Source organism: Sinocyclocheilus anshuiensis, unplaced genomic scaffold, assembly GCF_001515605.1.
Source record: "Sinocyclocheilus anshuiensis isolate Anshui unplaced genomic scaffold, SAMN03320099.WGS_v1.1 scaffold776, whole genome shotgun sequence".
In the NCBI taxonomy this organism is placed as follows: Eukaryota; Metazoa; Chordata; class Actinopteri; order Cypriniformes; family Cyprinidae; genus Sinocyclocheilus; species Sinocyclocheilus anshuiensis.
Genome location: NW_015555808.1, coordinates 1,212,849 through 1,232,425, shown reverse-complemented (window position 1 = coordinate 1,232,425; position 19,577 = coordinate 1,212,849). Strand labels below are relative to the sequence as shown.

Below are 19,577 nucleotides of genomic sequence, written 5' to 3'. Positions count from 1 at the left end.
GAAAACTGTTTTCAAGCCACAACGTGAACAGTAAACACACGGCTTGGCTGAAGAACAGCTGTAATTGCTTAAATGCCTGCATGCCTACCCCACCATCCTCAAAGAAGAGTGGAAAAGCATAGCACCTCAAACATATCTGCAGTTTACATTTTATTATCGTCATCTGACGCATTTTGTACTCACTTTGGTTTGTCTTGGCAGGAAAGCAAATATCTATGTGAAGTTAAGTGAGGTGTCACTGGGCTAATGTGTGTTATTTTTAGCGTCTCTCTTCTCCTTGATGGACTTTTTATCTGTCAAGCAAAAAGCTTGTAACTGAGTGTGTCATTGCGCAGTAATTTCATGCTTTAGTGGGTTGAGATCATATAGCAGCCCAGACGTTACCAAAGGCTGTTTATAAACTAACATGGCTGCTTGCAAAACAAATGATTTTTCCCTCTCTTTCTAATATAATTCACCCTGATTGGTCCTTTAACGCTCCACTCTCACCTAAAATGGACGTTCTTGAGAAAGTCAGGTAAAATTGTGTTTCACTGACGTACTTTGTGATCTTTATCCCATGTGAATCAAGCATGTCTGTTTTTCTCACGCAACTTCTGTTCAAACCCACAGTACGTAGCAATTTACCTAGTGTTTTTCGGCTACCTTATGAATTGTGATGTGTGATTGCGATATACTATACATCAAATTTATTTTGACCTTCATAAAATACCATACCTAATGGTTGCCACCTTCATCATGTATTTGACAGCTTTCCTTAAAAAAAATTAGTTGTTGGTATAAACCACTGATCTATAATAGAGTACTGGATTGCTCATGACGTCATAAAAGTGAAGCCACCGCGCCGCCATATTGGTATTCCCATACAATCTATTGAATTAATAGGAAATTGTATTATGATATAACATCACCTAACGAGTCAGCGTTTTTATATCTGAAGTCTCTCTGTACATTATTTTAACACAGATGTCCTAAGCATGTAAGTGGTTATTTGTTTAATGTCAGGAATTTCCCATAATTATTAAAAAGATACGTTCATATACATTACAGTAGCTAACATCAGATGAACATAGGAAGGATGAGACCCTCAACTTATGTATTACAAATGACAAAGTGCTCATTCTGAAATGTGAATAAAGTGTTATGCTTTGTATGCGCATATTGCTTAATTTGCCTTGTACAGTTATTCACGTTTATGGAATTACGTTGTTATATTGTGTTTATTACAACATTTATTATTTAAATGTTGGTTAATTTAATAATTAATTCAACAACATATAGATAACATTTTACTCATATGGAAACTGTAATGCTAGTAAAACTCCATAGAATTTGCACAATCTTGAATAGTCTGAAATAGATGTTGCTCAGTCAGGAAATAAAATACACACATCATAACTTATTCAGAGGAATAGTAAGAAGGCCGGTGGCATCACTGCCTAATGCCAGTTTAGAACCCAATGAGCAATCCAGTCATTATATCAGTGGTATAAACTAAAATCAATCATAAATGCTGTAATGTCATAAAGATTCAGAATCTTCAAGTGCACATTAGATAACAGCAAAGGTAATCTACAATAAATGTAAAAATATGGAATATGAGCATGCATCATTAAAAACAATTAAAAACATCTATAATACATTTTTAAAAAATCTCAAAATGGTACTTTAGTCAGAGTGGACACCATCGAAAACTAGACTGTGATGGATAGTAGTACAGTCGTTCAATATATTATACTACTGTATGCCTGGGATTGTGACGAGCCTTGTTTTTTTTAGTTTGAGTTGAATTAAATATGTGACTGTATTGACTAAAGTCAAGGGGATGCTTTCATTTTGGTCCACCAATCTACAAAACTTCAAGTTTTTAGAACATTAAGTTGGTAAAAAATACTACTCATTGGTTTCTCAGTGTCATAAAATGTTAAAAGAAATTATATATGTACTGTAGTCTGAGCTCCATAGCAATCATGATGACTTTCTCTTACAACATTATTCTCATGACATTTATACTAGCAAATACCAGATGGAATCTATGCTCATTTCCACCACTTTAAATGAGGGCACTTAATGCCAACTGCTGTTGCTCTTTTTAAATGATGTGTTTCAAGGTGGTGGTAAATGAAGACCAGACCTGTCGATTTGCTAATGTCCAATTTTATAGGCTCCATATATATATATATATATATATATATATATATGTGTGTGTGTGTGTGTGTGTGTGTGTGTGTGTGTGTGAGATTAATGTACTGTGAATGGAAAAACTACTAGCCTATGCGTCAAAAGTTCTGGTGTTAATATAATTCTTTAGGAAAATTTTAAGTCTATCATCCCACAGATCTTATTATGATTAGATAAAGTAATATTTTTAGAAAACCAGTGGCAAAATATTCCACTGCACATGACCCTTCATCCTCCTCCTTTCATCTTGGTGTCCATATTTGTAAAGGAATGTGATTTATTTCCACTACAAATACTTAGCTTTGAAATGTCCGCTGAAGGCTCTCAAAAAGGAACAACACCATGTAACCCATGGCAATAAAGTACAATAATACTTCAGCTATATTTACCTCCATCACCTTATGCCTATTTAAAATATTAAGTTTATTTGTTTATTAATTTGTATATTAGGCCTCAAATATTTTTGGGTTTATTTTCAAACACATTCCATGGCTGTGGTTCAGATGTTGTATATTTTTGGTGTTTGCTAATGCAAACATCACAATTTTTATTGCTTATACTTAGGGTGATCTGATCAAACCCCTAACTGTAAGTGTTCAACTTTGGCTTGTACCTCACTATCCTGCACTGTTTGTGCTAAGGACAAGAATAATATTTAAAATTGTGCAACATGTTTTTACTTTTCTAATTGTAACAACCTCATTTTTATATGGTGAAATTTTATTCTTCTGACAGTTTTGAGTTTTATTAAAATTATCCACTGGTCTTCCATAGTGGCATACATCTAGGTCATGATAACTAGTTAAAAGCACACATATAGCACCTCAATATCATAGTAAAAATGTAACTATATGGTTTCTAGGTATTTGTATGTAAAATAGTAGTGTAAATACATTTAGTATAAATGCACAAACGCTATAGCTTAATCACAAAAAATACTTTAATTTACTTCATTACTCCTTTAATACATGTCTACATCCATATGAATATCCCACATTTCTGCCACAATACCATGGTGCAGTTAGTGTTACAGTAAATCCATGGTAAATGATGGTGATTTGTAGATTGAAAAGCCTTCTGACTATCGTTGTGCACAGTGTTTCTCCTGTTTGTTAGCGCTGTTTTATCTGGCTTTAAACTAGTTTAAATAATCGATTCACTGAATTCAGGCGCTTCACACTGTATCTCCCAGTGCTGTTTAGTGTCGTGTGACTGAGACTTGAAAAACGCATCTGCTCTAGTAAGCTCACTCTGCACTGCCATTTGAACTTTGGCAGTGGACAGCATGGGCAAACACCACCCATATGATAACAAACATATGACCCACAAATGATAAAAATCTAATTCAAATTTGCTGTTGTGTTACATTAGGCATATTTGAATTTGTTGTTAAAGGATACTTGGAGAAATAAACCTGGTCTAAATTGTGAACGAACCTGAATGTCCTTTACAGTACATTGTGCCACTGAAAATTCAGCTTATATGCAAAGCCATTTCTCACAACAAAAATTGGGAAATGTCTGACTGCCTTGCTAAAAAGACCATCATGAAGCTGGATGACCAAGGGAGGCTAATTAAGACAGTTAAGATGCCTATAGGGACACCAGCATCCAATGCTGGTGACCATCAGTACTGTGATGGTAGTAAATTATCTAATTTCAAGGTGCAGCGGATCAGACGAATGTGCTTTGATCTGCAATTCACACACCATCAAGTTCTTGTTCTATAATTAGCTCTGGACGCACTTGACATCTTGTAAAACTTCAGGGAAGTGCTGAGTCAGAAACCTGGAGTATAGAAAATGTGCACATATGCACTGCAACTCTCTCATGGACTCATCTGGTGTCACCTGTCATTGCGGAGTCATTCAGAATGGGTCCAGCTGTCACTGCTGACACATGGTGGACACGACATATCCACAGCTGTCATCTCTAGGGACGCTCTCTCTTGGCTCTGAGATGAAGGAATATGCTGGAGGTTTCTCACAGATTGTGACAGGATACAAGGTGTTTGGCGCATTGACGCTGTGGAAGAAAACTGGCTCATCTGTCTCTGCAGGAGAGTACCAGCGAGTGGCTCTAATCTTTCATCTTCCCCCGTCTCTGGACATTTTTATCGAGTGACAACTTTAGATTCTGTGTATTGTGAAGCATTGAGCAAAACCTCTGGTGACTGACAGTAAGAGTAATTTATAGATGTTTTTATCAAAAGCAACTGTACACTTATCAGAAGATGCCTCCCTTAAAGCAGCAGTCTTCAAAGTTAACTGGGACTAGTTGCAAAGCTTCAACAAATACAAGTGCTCTTACAACCATGCATTTTAACTACCCAGTTATACAGCTGCTCCTTGTAAATCAGGCAGCTACCAGTCCCATTAAGAGACCAGTAACATCATGATCTGGCTTTGATGTAATGGTCAGGAATTTATATATATATAGTATGAGCACACAGTGAGTGCGCTGTGTGGTTACACTTTTAGCTCACTGTGACACACACATTGTGACCACACCATGAGAATCGTGTGAGCTCATGGTGACATCATTGTGAGATCAAATTGTTGACTGGGTTATGCTCACCAAGGCTGCATTATTTTATCAAAAATACCAGCAGTAATATTGTAGCATCATGCAGTCTTAATATATAATTACATTTGAGCTACATGAAAATAAAAATATGTATAACGAGCAGCATGGAAGAAAAAAACGATTTGAAGGCTAGACATTTATTTCATATAAACTATTTGCATTTGAAGTTTCAACTTAGTATTCGCCGGTAGCTTGAGAATTGTAACTTATAGGGCAACCTTCAAGGACATCAATCCAGGAACTTTCTGGTCACAAACCTTAACTTCATCCTACTGTATGTGACAGTGATGTCACGATCTCTACCTGAATTTGATTTCTATTACAAACAACGCACATCTCTTAGACCTGACATAATGTCCCATGTTTCCTGTGTTAGGTGTTTCACATTTTAGATTATTGTTTGTCGTCATATTGAAGTGTTTCACCAGCAGTTGGCTACAATTTAAGGGCATATTTGAGGGTTTCATGTTGAATACCTATTTTTGGTGTACACATTGGCTTCACTTCCAAGTGCTTATGTGCTATGCCTTTAAAAGACAAAGCAAACCCAACACTGAGACATTAGCCGTTTTAACAGGTATCTGAAAATAATGTAATTAAATACCTCACTTACCTCAAAATACCTTGAGCTGAACAATCAGATCAGGAATGTGATAGCCTACGCACATTTTATGACGTTTTTTTCTTTTGGGGGGGGGATACTAATCAGTCTAAGGTGTTTCTATTCCAGCAATCCTGTTTCAGATGCTACTCTGAAGGAGTGTTTCATAACAGTGTGCTTTTACGTATTTAATATGCTATTTAAACAGCTTTAAAACTTTCGTTAAAGTACTTTTTCCTATCCCATTTAAAGTCATTCATTAAGATGGAAGGGGTTTGTGAAACCTGCTTTAAAACATAAACTTGTTATTTATTTATTTGTTTGTTTGTTTGCAATTTTGCTGCTAGTGACTGAAATTACACACCTCACCTCTAAGGTTACAAATAAAATCTTCAGAGGTCTTCTAAAGCAATGAAAATTAATAAGAAGCTATTATATCACTACAAAAACAATAAGCATAATGTTTTAAAGGGATAGTCCACCCAAAAATGTAAATTTTGTCATCACTTACTCACCCTCATTTTGTTCTAAATCTGTGTGAGTGACTTTCTTTTGTTCTTCGTTTTGAAGAACATTGTTCAAAATATATTTTGTTCTATATAAAGCAAGAAAGAAATTAATGCAGGTTTGAGTAAACGTGAGGGTTAAATTTACATTTTTTTAAATTTAAATTTATGTATTTGGCAGACACATTTATCCAAAGTGAATTATATTGCATTCAAGATATGCATTTTTATCAATTCCTGCTTTTCCTAGGAATCAAAACCATGACCTGGTCATGCTAGCACCATGCTCTACTGTTTGAACTACAGGAAGGCCAGAATTATAAATTCAATTATGACAGAATTTTCATTTTGGGGTGAACTATCCCCAAGTCCTCATGGAGAAGGTTAGAATGCAGGTAAATACATTTGATTTGGGAAAGTCCTCTCTTTAATACATGAGGCTGAGAGTGCTACGAGTTATCCAGACCCAGCAGGACTGATTACTGAATTGAGAGACATAAAATTGCTTTCATCAGTTCCTCTCCTGCACAGGAAATTAATATTAAGTAGACTCAGGCATTCCCGTTCTGGCTGAGCTGATTGGATGTTCTTTGGGGCATGCCTAGTCCAAAGACTGCTCTGTCTCATAAAGAATACAATGACGTTCATCCTGTCAGCGTTATGCTGACATTACTTGCAATCATTCTCTCATGGCCCTGATAAGATTGATATTGGTGGAACATGTCTTGCTTGTTTCTGCCACAGTAAAAAATTCCTGCTCAACTCTCTTTGTCCTCTATGAAGACATATGAATTATTCATGCTTTGACATTTGCCAGAACAGAATTGAAATATTTATCCCTTGTTAATTTACCTTGTTTATTTTTTTGTCTTTCAGGAAATGTTCGAGGCGCTCTTTCTCGCGTACGATGAGGGTGTGACGTTCCAGCAGTTTAAGAGCTTCCGACGTGTACGAATCAATTTTAGTAACCCCAAAGCAGCAGCCAGTGCTAGAATAGAGCTGCACGAGACACCTTTCAGAGGAAAGAAACTTAAACTCTATTTTGCCCAGGTGAGAAGTGGCTTAGGTTGCCCAAAATTTCTGTAATCTTTATATTCCTAAGCAGGGTATAGTTCAGAAAAAAGTAAATTTAGAAGTGACACGCAGAACAACAGGTTAACATACAAACTAAGCATTCGTCAAGTAATATCATGTTTCTGCCTGATTAGATCTGAATCGAGATTTGATTAAACAAGTATATTTCAATACTATGCTGCTCAAAGAGTGTAATTTCTCTGCACCACATGGAATCAAAAATTACTAGAAAAGACAAAACAAACTTTTATAGTGCCATGCTTGAACATTTAAAACATTTTTGATAGAATGAACTATAGAAGGATAGAAAGATACTGAGACATTAGGGAGTCCTTTATACACAGACAGTCACAGAGCAGTTAGCGTTTGATCATACACCATGTTTAGCGTAATCTTTCCATAAATCATGTCAGGGTCTCTAACCTTTCTCAGTAAGTGGGAAATTAACTCATATTCAGGATTAGACAACTCTAGTAAGGCAGAATCCACTGGCTGGAGCAGACAGCTCTGAAATAGATGCATTCTGATAGTTGGTATTAGCCGCTCACCAGAGTAACTGCCCAAATCAAGTTGACATGGTTGTTGCAAAATGAGGGTTCAAATGAAGGGCATCTTGAATATGAGTGCAGTGTAAACTGCGGGGTTATTTGCATTTCAGAACTGAGTTGAGTAACAGGATACAAAACTGTAATTCAAATGCAAATGTAAGGATGTTGAATTCAAATGAACTGAAATTCAAATACATTCATATCACTAAATTTTATATAGCCTTTTCTGAACATTTAAAAAATGTTTAAAAAGTGTTAAAGTTTAAAGATTTTAGGCTTTATGGATAGATAGATAGATAGATAGATAGATAGATAGATAGATAGATAGATAGATAGACAGACAGACAGACAGACTCATGAACTGAATGGGAACCAATTGTTAAATTATTTTTTTAATTCATTCTAAATTAAATATAGAATATTGAAAACTGTTTATGCAGAATGTTCAAAAAACAAAGTCCTCCGATTTTGAACATGTAGTACTAGCACATACAGTGGGTACGGAAAGTATTCAGACCCCCTTAAATTTTTCACTCTTTGTTATATTGCAGCCATTTGCTAAAATCATTTAAGTTAATTTTTTTTCCTCATTAATGTACACACAGCACCCCATATTGACAGAAAAACACAGAATTGTTGACATTTTTGCAGATTGATTAAAAAAGAAAAACTGAAATATCACATGGTCCTAAGTATTCAGACTTTTAGCAAATGGCTGCAATATAACAAAGAGTGAAAAATTTAAGGGGGTCTGAATACTTTCCGTACCCACTGTATTTGCTAATGACTACTTCAGAAACATCTGGTTAGATTATCAAGTGTTCCAATTAGGTCTTTGTTTGACTGCATCCTGGACTAACACTCTCTGTCTCTCAGGTGCAGAACCCAGCATCCGAAGGAGACAATTTGCACCTGGCTCCTCCCCAGCCTTCCAAACAGTTCCTCATCTCTCCTCCTGGCTCACCTCCAGTTGGCTGGCAACAGATTGACGAGGCCACACCAGTTATTAACTACGACCTGCTTTATGCAGTTGCCAAACTTGGCCCAGGTCAGTTACAACTCACCAGTCTTTACTCTCAAACTTTGACATTATCCCAGTTCATCATGCACTGGAATGAAAGGTCTTACACACACCTGAACTCTAAAGTTCAGGCTTTCGTGCTGGGACGTCACGTAGCATGCTACAAATCCTTATCCTCTCAAATCAAGCACATTCATTACTCACTCTGTTAGCCATTGTCTTGAATTGTCCTCTTCACTGCAGTGCAGGTGATTACGTCCACCATCCTGCTCCTAATCAATGCACACTCTTCTTCGGCTGACCTTCAGTGGTGTTTATGTGTGTGAGCGACTCCCACTGTGCCCTGATGAGCAGTTACTGTAGTCAGTGCTTCTGGAGCTGTAATTTAGTTTTGATTAAAGCTGCCGTGTAGATGCTTCTGTTTATGTGGGTGTTTGACAGTGCAGATGGGGGCAATGTTTGGTATGGACCACACACACTTTCATACAGTGGGCCTGTGAGTGCCCTGGCTCTCATGGGAACAGCTCAGCCATCTTGGAGTAAATAAGCACATTACAAAGCACTGCTGGGTGACCTTTTCAGTGGTTCTGGGCATCTCCAGTTCCCAATTAATGGGCTACCATGAATTTTCTGTAAGGTTTTTTATAGCATCATGTATTAAATTGATCAGATGATGACAGTTCTTCCATAACGTTATGTAACTCTGTAGTTAGGTTAGCCATAAATCATCTTTGTCCTTGTCTTTCCATTGTCCACCACTACTTTACGCTTACAAAAAAACACTGTGGTGGTACTATGGTAGCAGATGATAATTTCATGATATAACCAACATGGTGTTGTCTAATAAGCCAAGTAATACAGGAAACACTTTACAATAAGCTTTCGCATTTGCATATGCAAATTCGCATTCGCGACTTACTGTGACCCCCTTCCCCTCCTCTCACCTCCCTGCTGAACGTGATCGAACATATGCATGTTTCACAAAATCAGATGGATTTTCATTTCATGCTCACATTAAGACTTGTTTTCATATCTTGAATATAAGTCTATTTTGTCTTACTGTGGACTGGCATATTTTTTTCCATGTTTTAAACGTGTTTATACCTGCCAGTGCAATAAGACAAAATAATGTGCACTAATATTACAAAATGTAAATATCTAAATATTTTGTGTTGCTTCTCAAGTAAATTTATCTCACTTCAAGGACATTTTAACAAGAAAATAAGACAAAATACTCGTTAAGAATAGGATTTTGCAGTATAGAAAGAGCAAGAAGATGATACGATATAGAAGAGGCCAGAGAGAGAGCTTTCTGCAGACATGCTTTGACCATATCAGTCCTGTATAATGCATCAGTACAGGCAGATCTGCCATCATTGACTCTTGCCTCATGAATATCATTCTTCTCCATCAAAGCCATATCAACAGGCCCATGCCAATGACCTTGTATAAACGACGCAGACTGAATTTCTGAATCCATCAGCCTTTATCTATGGGACTGGATTTTTCCAAATTCCAGCCAAACACATTGTTATTGTCAGTTACTTTCACAGCTGGTTTAGACTAAACAATCTATCTGAGTGACTTTTTTACCCATAAGAGTGCCATGCGGTTTCTCGTAATGCATCTAAATTTGTCAGTATTATATCACTCACTGATCCATCTGCTGCCCTGGCAGACACATCATCATCTTGTGTTCCCATCTAAACAGCTGCTCAGCACATTCAGCCCATCTTGCCTCATTTTGCAATCGAGCAGCTTTAGAGCATGTTGAGCACATGAGTATATGACAGTACTCAGCCACAGGGAAGCCAGGCCTAAAAGCTCTGGTTGGCAGTACATCACTTATGGAACCAGGTCAATATTGAATGTCACCCTCTGTTTGTTTGGTCTATTTTTAGCTGACAGTGTAAAAGGCGTTTGGGGATTATGGAGTAGGAACATTTGAATTATGCAACAGGGCTTGGCATTATGGACTCTCAGCCATCAAACCTCCAAGGGATCAATTTCAAAATCTCGTGAAAACATCCTGCTGAATTCTAAATCTCTCTCTGTCTGGCTCTCTCTAACTAAGTATGAAGAATGTTTAAGCATAATTTTGATGGTTTAACCTATATTATTTATGTAATAGAGCTAAGTGAGGTGTAAACATAGCTTATCAGAGTGGTACAACGCTTACTCTGTTGTTCAGACAAATACTTTACATAGTTAAAAGCTTTTACAGCTGTGATGATATGAGTCACTGTGAGATGCAAGGCTAACATGCAGATGGCACAACCAGATCTAGGACAATGAGAAGATAACTCATTGTATTAAGTTCAGGTCACATACCATCTGGACCAATACAGCTAGTTATTCCTTACGAAATTCCCAGGTTTACTACAACTTGAAACAAAATTATTTTCACTTCTCCCTTAGTAAAAAAGAAAACAAAAACGCTTATTGATCTGACAATAATGAGTTGCAAATTTGCATAAAAAATACAATTATGTATTGTTGTCAAGCATATGAATGAATTGAAATAATTAAATAATTGAAAAAGTACTTTTCATTTCAAATAACTTTGATTTTGTGATTTAATTAGTTTTTTGTGTATTATTAAATTAGTTATTTTAAACAATTTAATAATTATTAATTTTAAAAATTAATTCAAACATAAAATGTAAATTAATTTAATTATTATTGAATTATTATTTATATCAATTCATATGTTTGACAACACTGATAGCACCACAGAAAACATGCAGAGCCTCAAGCTGTTCACCAACAATCTTCCTGAATTGACATGAAGGCAACTGACAAGACAATGAAAAATATAAGTGTTACATATTTTACATATTCTGAATGGCTTTGCAGGGACTGACTGTTTATGCTAACCAGCAAAGCCTTAAATGCTTGATTTAGCTCACCACACCGCAACACGCTCAATGGTAAAATGCAGCCTAGCTTGCATATCATACTGTTTTACATCACAGTGACACATACAACACTTGAGGTACGTGTATGTGTGTGTGTGTGTATATATATATATATAAACATACATAGCAGTGCTAGATTTGTATCAATGGCTGCTAGGAGGTTGTGTAAGAGAGTCATTCAGAGTTGCATAATCCCAGAGCGGGACATTGAAAGCGCTTCACTTCTCTGGTGGTTTCACAGCCTGTTCTGAGGTCAGCCAGTCAGGAGTGTTTACACATGTTTAGGGTGAGATGAAAATCCACAGACTGCTCCTAGAAAGAATGGTTTTCAATTTGTTTATTTGTGAATCTCTGCTTATTGCATAATGCTGATAAAATGCTTGAGTTTGTGATTGATTTTGTAATAATGGAAAACAACTCTTTCATTTGCTGAGTAGGAATGAATTTTAAGGACATTACATGACAGAATACCAATACTAAACAATATTAAGAAATTCAAATTTGATGACTTTTTGACTAATAACTACACTAAACAACATTCACTTGTCACGTTAGATTCCGTCGTATTTGTAAAATGAAATCAATAGCAAACAAATTGTCTGAGGATAAAACGTCACATTGAGTGTATGTATGCTTGTATTAAATCAATCTGAACTCAATTACAGGATGGGAGATCACACTCCAGAGATCAAGCTAGCATCTTGAGACACATTTAACAATTAATCCTATGCTTTAAGTCCTTAAGCTACTACAATTAAGCGTGAATTTAGAGAACAGTACATTATTGCTATTGATTACCACTTAATTACTTGACAGAGGAATCTAAATGAAGAAAGTGCAGCACTCAACTGAGTTAAACAAGGCCTTATGTCTACAGCAGATGCAGCGGGAAAGGACAGATATATACCTTATAATATTTTGTTCTAAAATGGAGAGGAAACTTAATTCCAACCTAATGCAAAAATGTCATGAAAAGTAATTTTTTTTAAATCAAGTTCACAATAGTCACCAATATAAAAACACCAGGGAATTAACATTTTAGTTACGTATTTTAACTAAAATATTTGAATAAAAGAAAAATGTCTCACAGGGACTTCCTTGAACATCTCTGAATTTCAGGATTATGAACAAATCAAACTAAGTGACTGTTTTTGCTACTGAAGTTTAAATCAGAGATGCAAGATAAAGCATGCTAAACTAAATAATTAAATACAAGGCATGAAAAACACTGTTGCCAATAAAATCATCACAAATATTCAATATATTGCCCAGTCCTAATTTAAATTTTCATTTTACATACCAGGCCATTTGACTGAGACCAAGTGATTGTATAAGAGTTGTGATACAAGACCAGTTTTGCCGCTTCAGTGAATCACAGTCTAAATTAATCGGAGATGTGCTTTGTGCTCTGACGTTTCATTGCCTTAAACTTTCAGTTTTGACCTTATGTGTCCATGTTGGGCTTCAGTCATGAAGCTGGTGCATGTTAATAGCAATTGAAGGCAATTAGGGAACAGAGGAGACGGTACAAACTAGTGAGCAATCAACAGCACTCAAGTGAAACCATGTGGTAAGCTAAACAAACAGCCCATTCAGCTCAGGCACCTCGACTGCGTTAGACTGCTGTCGGATGGCAATAATGATTGTAGTTGTTGTGGAAGGAAGCTTTTTTCCATACACACGTTTGTGTCGGACAGGCTGCGTTTCCACACAGCTCGCACTGAAATTGTACAGTACAACAATACACGTACACACTCCAGCTCATTAAAGCAAAGCGCTTTTGTTGTTCCCTGCTCTGTTTACAAGGCGCATACCCAGCCGCCTCACCCTGAGAAAGCAAAAGCACTTAATGAAATATTCCTGCTGCATCTGTGGACGCTTAGATAACAGAGCTGGAGCCAAGCATGTGTGGTGTGCAGGGCCCAGAGAGGGTTCTTATAGCTACACAAAGCACAAGAACTATGGGAAGGAACACCTGTGAACCTGATCTGGGACATAAAGAGAGCTTACGCATTATACTTGCGCTGATTACAGAGCTCAAACTATGTGCTATATGTCTCTTTTTTTTTGCATAAATGTGTTGAGAACTGTCAGGCACAATCTGTTTCAGTTCTGATGTACATTTTTGAGACCATCACCTGTGGTGTAATTGCCCTGTAACTGGTCACTCTGGAAGCGCATTAAAGTGATGTCAGGACAACACTGATTGCACCATGACAGATGGCTCTATGAGAACACAAAACAGCTCCAAACCCTTCACTACAGACAATCCTGAGCTAAAAGGCAGCAGAAATTCATTCAAAAATATAAATTTTATGCTTTCAAGAACACTCCAGAAATAATTAAGAGTTGTAATAATTTAAATAAATACATAAAAATGCATTAAGTCTGATGAACTAACAATGAAGAAGACACTTTGACAACATTTACTGTGGTTAATTTTACTACACTACTGTTCAAAGGTTTTAGTTCAGCACGATTTTATTTTTTTTTTTAAGAAATTATTACTTTTATTCAGCAAGGATGCATTTCTTTGATCGAAAGTGACAGTAAATACATTTATAACGTTATAAGGCTTCAATGTCAAATAAATGCTGTTCTTTTGAAATTTCTATTCATCAGAAAATGCTGAAAAAATGCTAAATGCATAAGAGATTTCTTTCAAAAACATAAAAAATCTTACCGACCTCAAACTTTTAAATGGGAGTGTATGTTCATTGTTAATTCATGTTTGTTTATAATCATTAAATGGTGCAAATTTATACAACTTGAAATGTTAAAAATGAATTACGTAGAAAGTAGCATTAAACAGCATTAATAAATGCTGTAAAACTATTGTTCGTGTTAGCAATTGCAACTAGTATTCATGCTTCATGGATAAATATGATACAAATGTGTGCCTTTGAGGGTACTGCCTCTGTGAAAAGCTAAAGGTACAATTTTTGAACAATTTTTTCACAGTGCTCATCAAAATGTGTGGAAACCCAGCCTCTCTGAAAGGTTATAGTGCATAATACATATGCATAACACTTGCATAATCATCCATATCCATATCAATGGATCAAAGTACTGTACAGCATAGCTCCTCACTTTTTACTATTTGAGGGTATTTTCAAACACGTTGGCAGATGGCTGACACCAAATACACGGCAATTTGCGTGAGTCATTATCCATTCACTGGCTGTTATTCAGTCTGCAGCTGTGCTTATCCGATTGGATCTGTTCCTTTGTACACTCCTGCTTGTATGGCATTCTTGTTGCCATAAAGGGTTAATTTTTTCTTGCCATAAAGGATTTTTTTTTTTTCAATCAGAAGAGGGGGTTTATTTTCGGGACGGTTGCTAAGGAATGCAGAAATTGTCATTTGTGTTTTTGGAGAGGAGGACTTTAAAAGGATGAAGGGAAGTGAAGTGTTTTGCCCCTTTCGAAAGAATGCTCTAAAAATACCTCACACCGTTTTCCTGCGCCGGCCCACTGAATCTACACTAACCGGACGAAATCCATCTGGTCTTTCGGCGGTCACACTTGCTCCCCACCTCTCTCCTTCTCAGCTGTTGGGTCTTCAGAGGTGCACGGCTGTCATGCACACACACACGGCTCTGGATGAGCGGCGCCCATGAATTGGAGGATAGAGCTGGGGAGATGTGCTCCGCATGCCAATGAGATCACTGCCGTTTTAATAAAGACTCATTTTTGCTGATTTATTAAAGATGCCTATGCAACATTACCACACAATCTTATGTTTTTATCCTCTCGTAAGGTTTCTTATGGTCTAGGAAGACTTTAAGGTTTAATTTCTGCGTTAATGAGTTTGATTGCTCGCTCTTTCTCTCTTCGGCTGTCTGACCCTTGACGTCAGTATGCAGCATTGACGTCATGCCCAGGTCTCTGGGAGAGGCTGGGCCCTCAGGAGGCTATGCAGGAGAAGAGGAATGCGAGGGAGATTGTAAATTTGTAGGAACATAGCTGAGGAATTGTTTGAACGAATGCGTTTTGCATGAATAAAACATAAGATGCGTAACTGATAGAGGAATTAGGTCAAAACAGTGAGAAGATAAAAAGTTTGGATGCGCGTGTTTGCTTGTGTGCAAGAAAATATGAGCAGCACACAGGATAAAAACGTAAGGAAAAAATGGGACTAGGCCAGGGAAAAGACAGACAGCGTAAGCCAGAGATTTCCAGAAAAAAATTAAGATAAGAGGGTCTTTAGAGTGTGCTGATCCTCTGGGTGACCGCAATGCACTGCACACTCATGCCGCCCAAAGGCACAGTGGTAAACTGATTTCGCTTCCTGCTCTGTTCCATCCTGCAAACATACACACAGTGTATTCATCCACTCGTGCAACAAGGATGGAGAGATGTAGAAAAGCAGCTTACCTCTTGTGAATGTGTGCAGTTCTAGTTTTAATTACCTGAAGTGTGGAAACCCCTCTCTGACTGACAGGCTCTATGGATTTCTAGGTTTCCATTCCGGTAGTGTTACAAGGATTTTCAGCACTGAATATAGAGCACCGTTCCCTAATGGATTCTGTGTATAAGTTTAATGCTTGTAATGCTATGGATCATTGCAGGTTTTCTCTGGCAAAACCACAATTATAGCCAGCCTAAAATAGCCTCACTCTTCTCCCATTGAGTTCTGGAGAGAGAGTGCCCTCTAGGCCTGATTGTTAGTATTGCAGGATAAATTACTATAATATAGTATTTTCCCCTGCAATACTAACAATCAGACAGTTATAAAGTGACTATATAATGCTGCATTCCATTCAAAGTCTTAAGTTGAAAAATCTCTGCTTAATATTGCAGACTGAATGTTAGATATGGAAAAAAATTTAAATGCTAGCATTTGGTTTTAGGATGACCAATTAAAAATACAAATAATATACATATATTTTTTAAATAATGCAGTGGGAAATTTGATAATCATATTTTATTCAATGTAGGATGTTGACTACAATGCAGTATAAGCAATGGTACAAGCCAATTAGAATTAAAAAAAAAGTTGAATGCAAAAATACTGTAAAAATGTACTCTGTCTAGCTATATTTTATCATTTACATTTATACACACCAATAAAATAATGAACAGCATATACCTACACTACCGTTCAAAACGTTTTTGAAGATTTATATTTCATATGCGTTTCTATTCATCAAAAAATCCCGAAAAAATGCATCATGGTTTCCACAACAGCAGCACAATAGTTTTCAACATTGATAATAATAAGAAAAAAAATAAATAAGAATAATGGCTGCTGAAAATTCAGCCTTGACATCACAGGAATAAATTACATTTAAAGATATTTAAATAAAGCATTAATTTTACATTCTAATATTATTTCACAATATTTCTATTCTTACTGTATTTCTGATCAAATAAATGCAGCCTTGGTGAACATAAGAGACTTCTTTCACAATCAAATCATACCAACTTACTGAAATCATTTTAATTTATATAAAAAAGTAGTCATGAACAAATTAGTTTTGAATTAATTCAGTGGAATTTTGACAGAAGTGATTAGAAGAAATTAATCAAACTTTCTAAATTTTACTTGAAAAGCCATACTGTAATTCAAAACCAAAACTTACCAACAAATTTTAAAAACAGAAAATATTAAATTTCTCTCTAAATTCTCCTATTAATGTGAGACAAGAAATGATTGTGAAACAATGGCCAAATAATGTGTAATGACTGCAAATCAATGTAATATTCCCAATGTTGCTTTATTTTATATCACCAGCAAAATCTCTATAAAAATATTATCAGTATTCGATACATCAGCCAGAAACTCTCAAGCTGACAGATTCTTCTCTTCTACACATACAGGTGAGAAGTTTGAGCTACATGCAGGCACAGAGTCTACGCCCAGCGTGGTGGTCCATGTCTGTGACAGTGATACAGATGAGGAGGAGGAACCAAAGAACAACCCTAAACCAAAAATCATCCAGACCCGACGCCCAGACCTGCCAGTCTCACACTGAACTCTACAGCTCCACAGAGTCAGGAGGATTTATCCCCTCCACCATCTCCTTCACAGGACCTCTGCCACCCTCACTCAGAACCTTGTTAAACACACAACCAGGGTCTGAGGGACTCTAATACATGTTTCTCATTCAGCACACACATGTATACAATACTAAATGTGCTGTCACACAATTTTTTTTTTATGTTGCAATACTCTGTGTTAAATATGGCCGCTCTCTGTAACTCTTTCCCAAACTGACTCTGTTGTAATGTCATCTGATCACCAGTTAGAGGCAGCATGTACCCGTCCCTGCTCTCACCTACATTTCTGATTGGCTCCTGGGCTGTGGCACATGATAGTGTCAGATGTGCCTACTGGCTGATAGCTGGCCACTTGGCTTTGCTCTTGCACCACAACTATGTACCATTTGTACCCAGCAAGCCATTAATAATATTACATTCTTCATAAGGGCATGATAGCCGCTAAATGTGGCTAAACACCAGCGCTGCATGTGGCACCCTTAGAAATATATCTTCCCTAACAAATTTCTGTCAAATAACCCTAGCATGGCAAACGGTTCACTTTTGCAGAGCAAAAAGTGCAGACCACAATAATCATTCTCTTCAGGCCAGTGCATGTTCTGGTAGCCGTTTCCCGCTGTGTATAATTGTCTGTGTCTCGCCAACAGTGTTCTTACAGAAAAACAATGCTTTTCCAAACGATAAGCTGACATTTTGATCACACCTTTCAATGGAACCTATATGAGTTGCTTCCTCAATGTAATTTTTTTTTTTTTCCCGTGCTTGTGCCCTTTTCAAGATGGAAACCTTAAAGAACTTTTTTTTTCTGTAAGCTCCCATTAGAGATTAGATGACATCAATGGGTAATCAGATGTCATTTAATGAAGTCTGTATCATGCACGGTTACTCGTTTCTAGAATTTAATGTAGTTGTCCAAATCCATAGCTCTCCTTGTAGTCTGTGAGACTTTCGCACACAAGTTCATTTCTAATCATGTCAAAGAAAACATGTACAGTAGGATGCTACTGAGACAGATCTTCCAAGTGCTATTACACAGTGGGTAACAAAAAGCAAACGTTACGAGGGTGATGTCGACCTTCCTTATTCAATCAGTATCTTTTTGGTGTGCCTAACTCATTTATGGATTATTTAACTAAAAAAATCAATTTATATATCTAAAGTACATAACATCATGGCATGCACACACTTTATCCATAGATTTGAGTCGCAAAGGCACTATAAAACCTGAATAGTCGGCAAACATTAGTTAGTTATGGTATAAAGATTATATTATTTCTTCCAAGATATATAAATGTCGCCCATCCCGGACAGTACATCAACACTGTGATGTCTCATTAATGTAATCCTTGACTGACGCCCTACGTTGAAGTATTATTGTACGAGTATGTTGTAAATTTAAGGAGGTTATCTGGCTTAAACATCTGTTGTTCAGTGTTCACGACTTGTTAAGGGTGGTAGCTGTTTTTCACCATTTTTCCTCAAAGCTCTGTTGAAGTGGATTGCTCTTTGATCCAAATGCTGTAGGTTTGCAACTCATCTGTCTGTGTCCATTAGCCTGAAAGAATGTAGAAATAATACACCCCATCCCCCTGAAGCAGTGACTCTTTCACTGTTCTGGAAACAGGGTACTTACTGCTCTCTCTTGACATCACCGTCTGCATTGTGACACACAGATGTTTCCTTATGCTACCACAGCCTCAAGCCTTATTTGATTTATTGCTCACAAGACAAGCAGTGCACACTCTGGTCCTCTTCTCTGAAAAAAAAAAAAAGAGGCATAGGATCAGTACACATCAATAGGATAAATGTGTAAACGAATGGGACAAGAGCAATATAACAAAACCGATACCAACCAACCGTCCACTGCCTTGGACTTTCCTTTCCAATTCATTATTGCCTGCTTGGCCAATCAGCTCTTCCCATATTCTCTCCTCACAATGACAAAAATCTATTGCAGTCTCACACGCTGCCAGCCTTCCTTACCGTCATGTAATTTAAGATTTTTTTTATTGTTCTGTATTGCACTTTCTTATTCACATGACTGTACACAGTATCACTCAGTAACTGTATTTCCTTTTATTTTTCATGTACTCCTGAAGACATGATATTATCTCTGTTCTTAAAGTCTTTGATCTGGAGT

The 19,577-nt window shown here is 36.8% G+C and overlaps 1 protein-coding gene across 3 annotated transcripts in view; it reads left to right on the top strand.

Annotated features, from left to right (window-relative positions):
• The window catches only part of LOC107675064 (calcipressin-2-like), a 78,712-nt gene extending 59,438 nt beyond the window's left edge, over positions 1-19,274 (top strand). For all 3 annotated transcript variants that reach the window (XM_016469257.1, XM_016469259.1, XM_016469261.1), the window contains 3 exons: positions 6,750-6,923; positions 8,372-8,543; positions 17,258-19,274. In XM_016469257.1, the coding sequence (XP_016324743.1) occupies positions 6,750-6,923; positions 8,372-8,543; positions 17,258-17,412 (501 nt within the window). In that variant the 3' untranslated portion in view covers positions 17,413-19,274. The remainder of the gene's footprint in view (positions 1-6,749; positions 6,924-8,371; positions 8,544-17,257) is intronic.
• Positions 19,275-19,577: the final 303 nt, after the last annotated feature.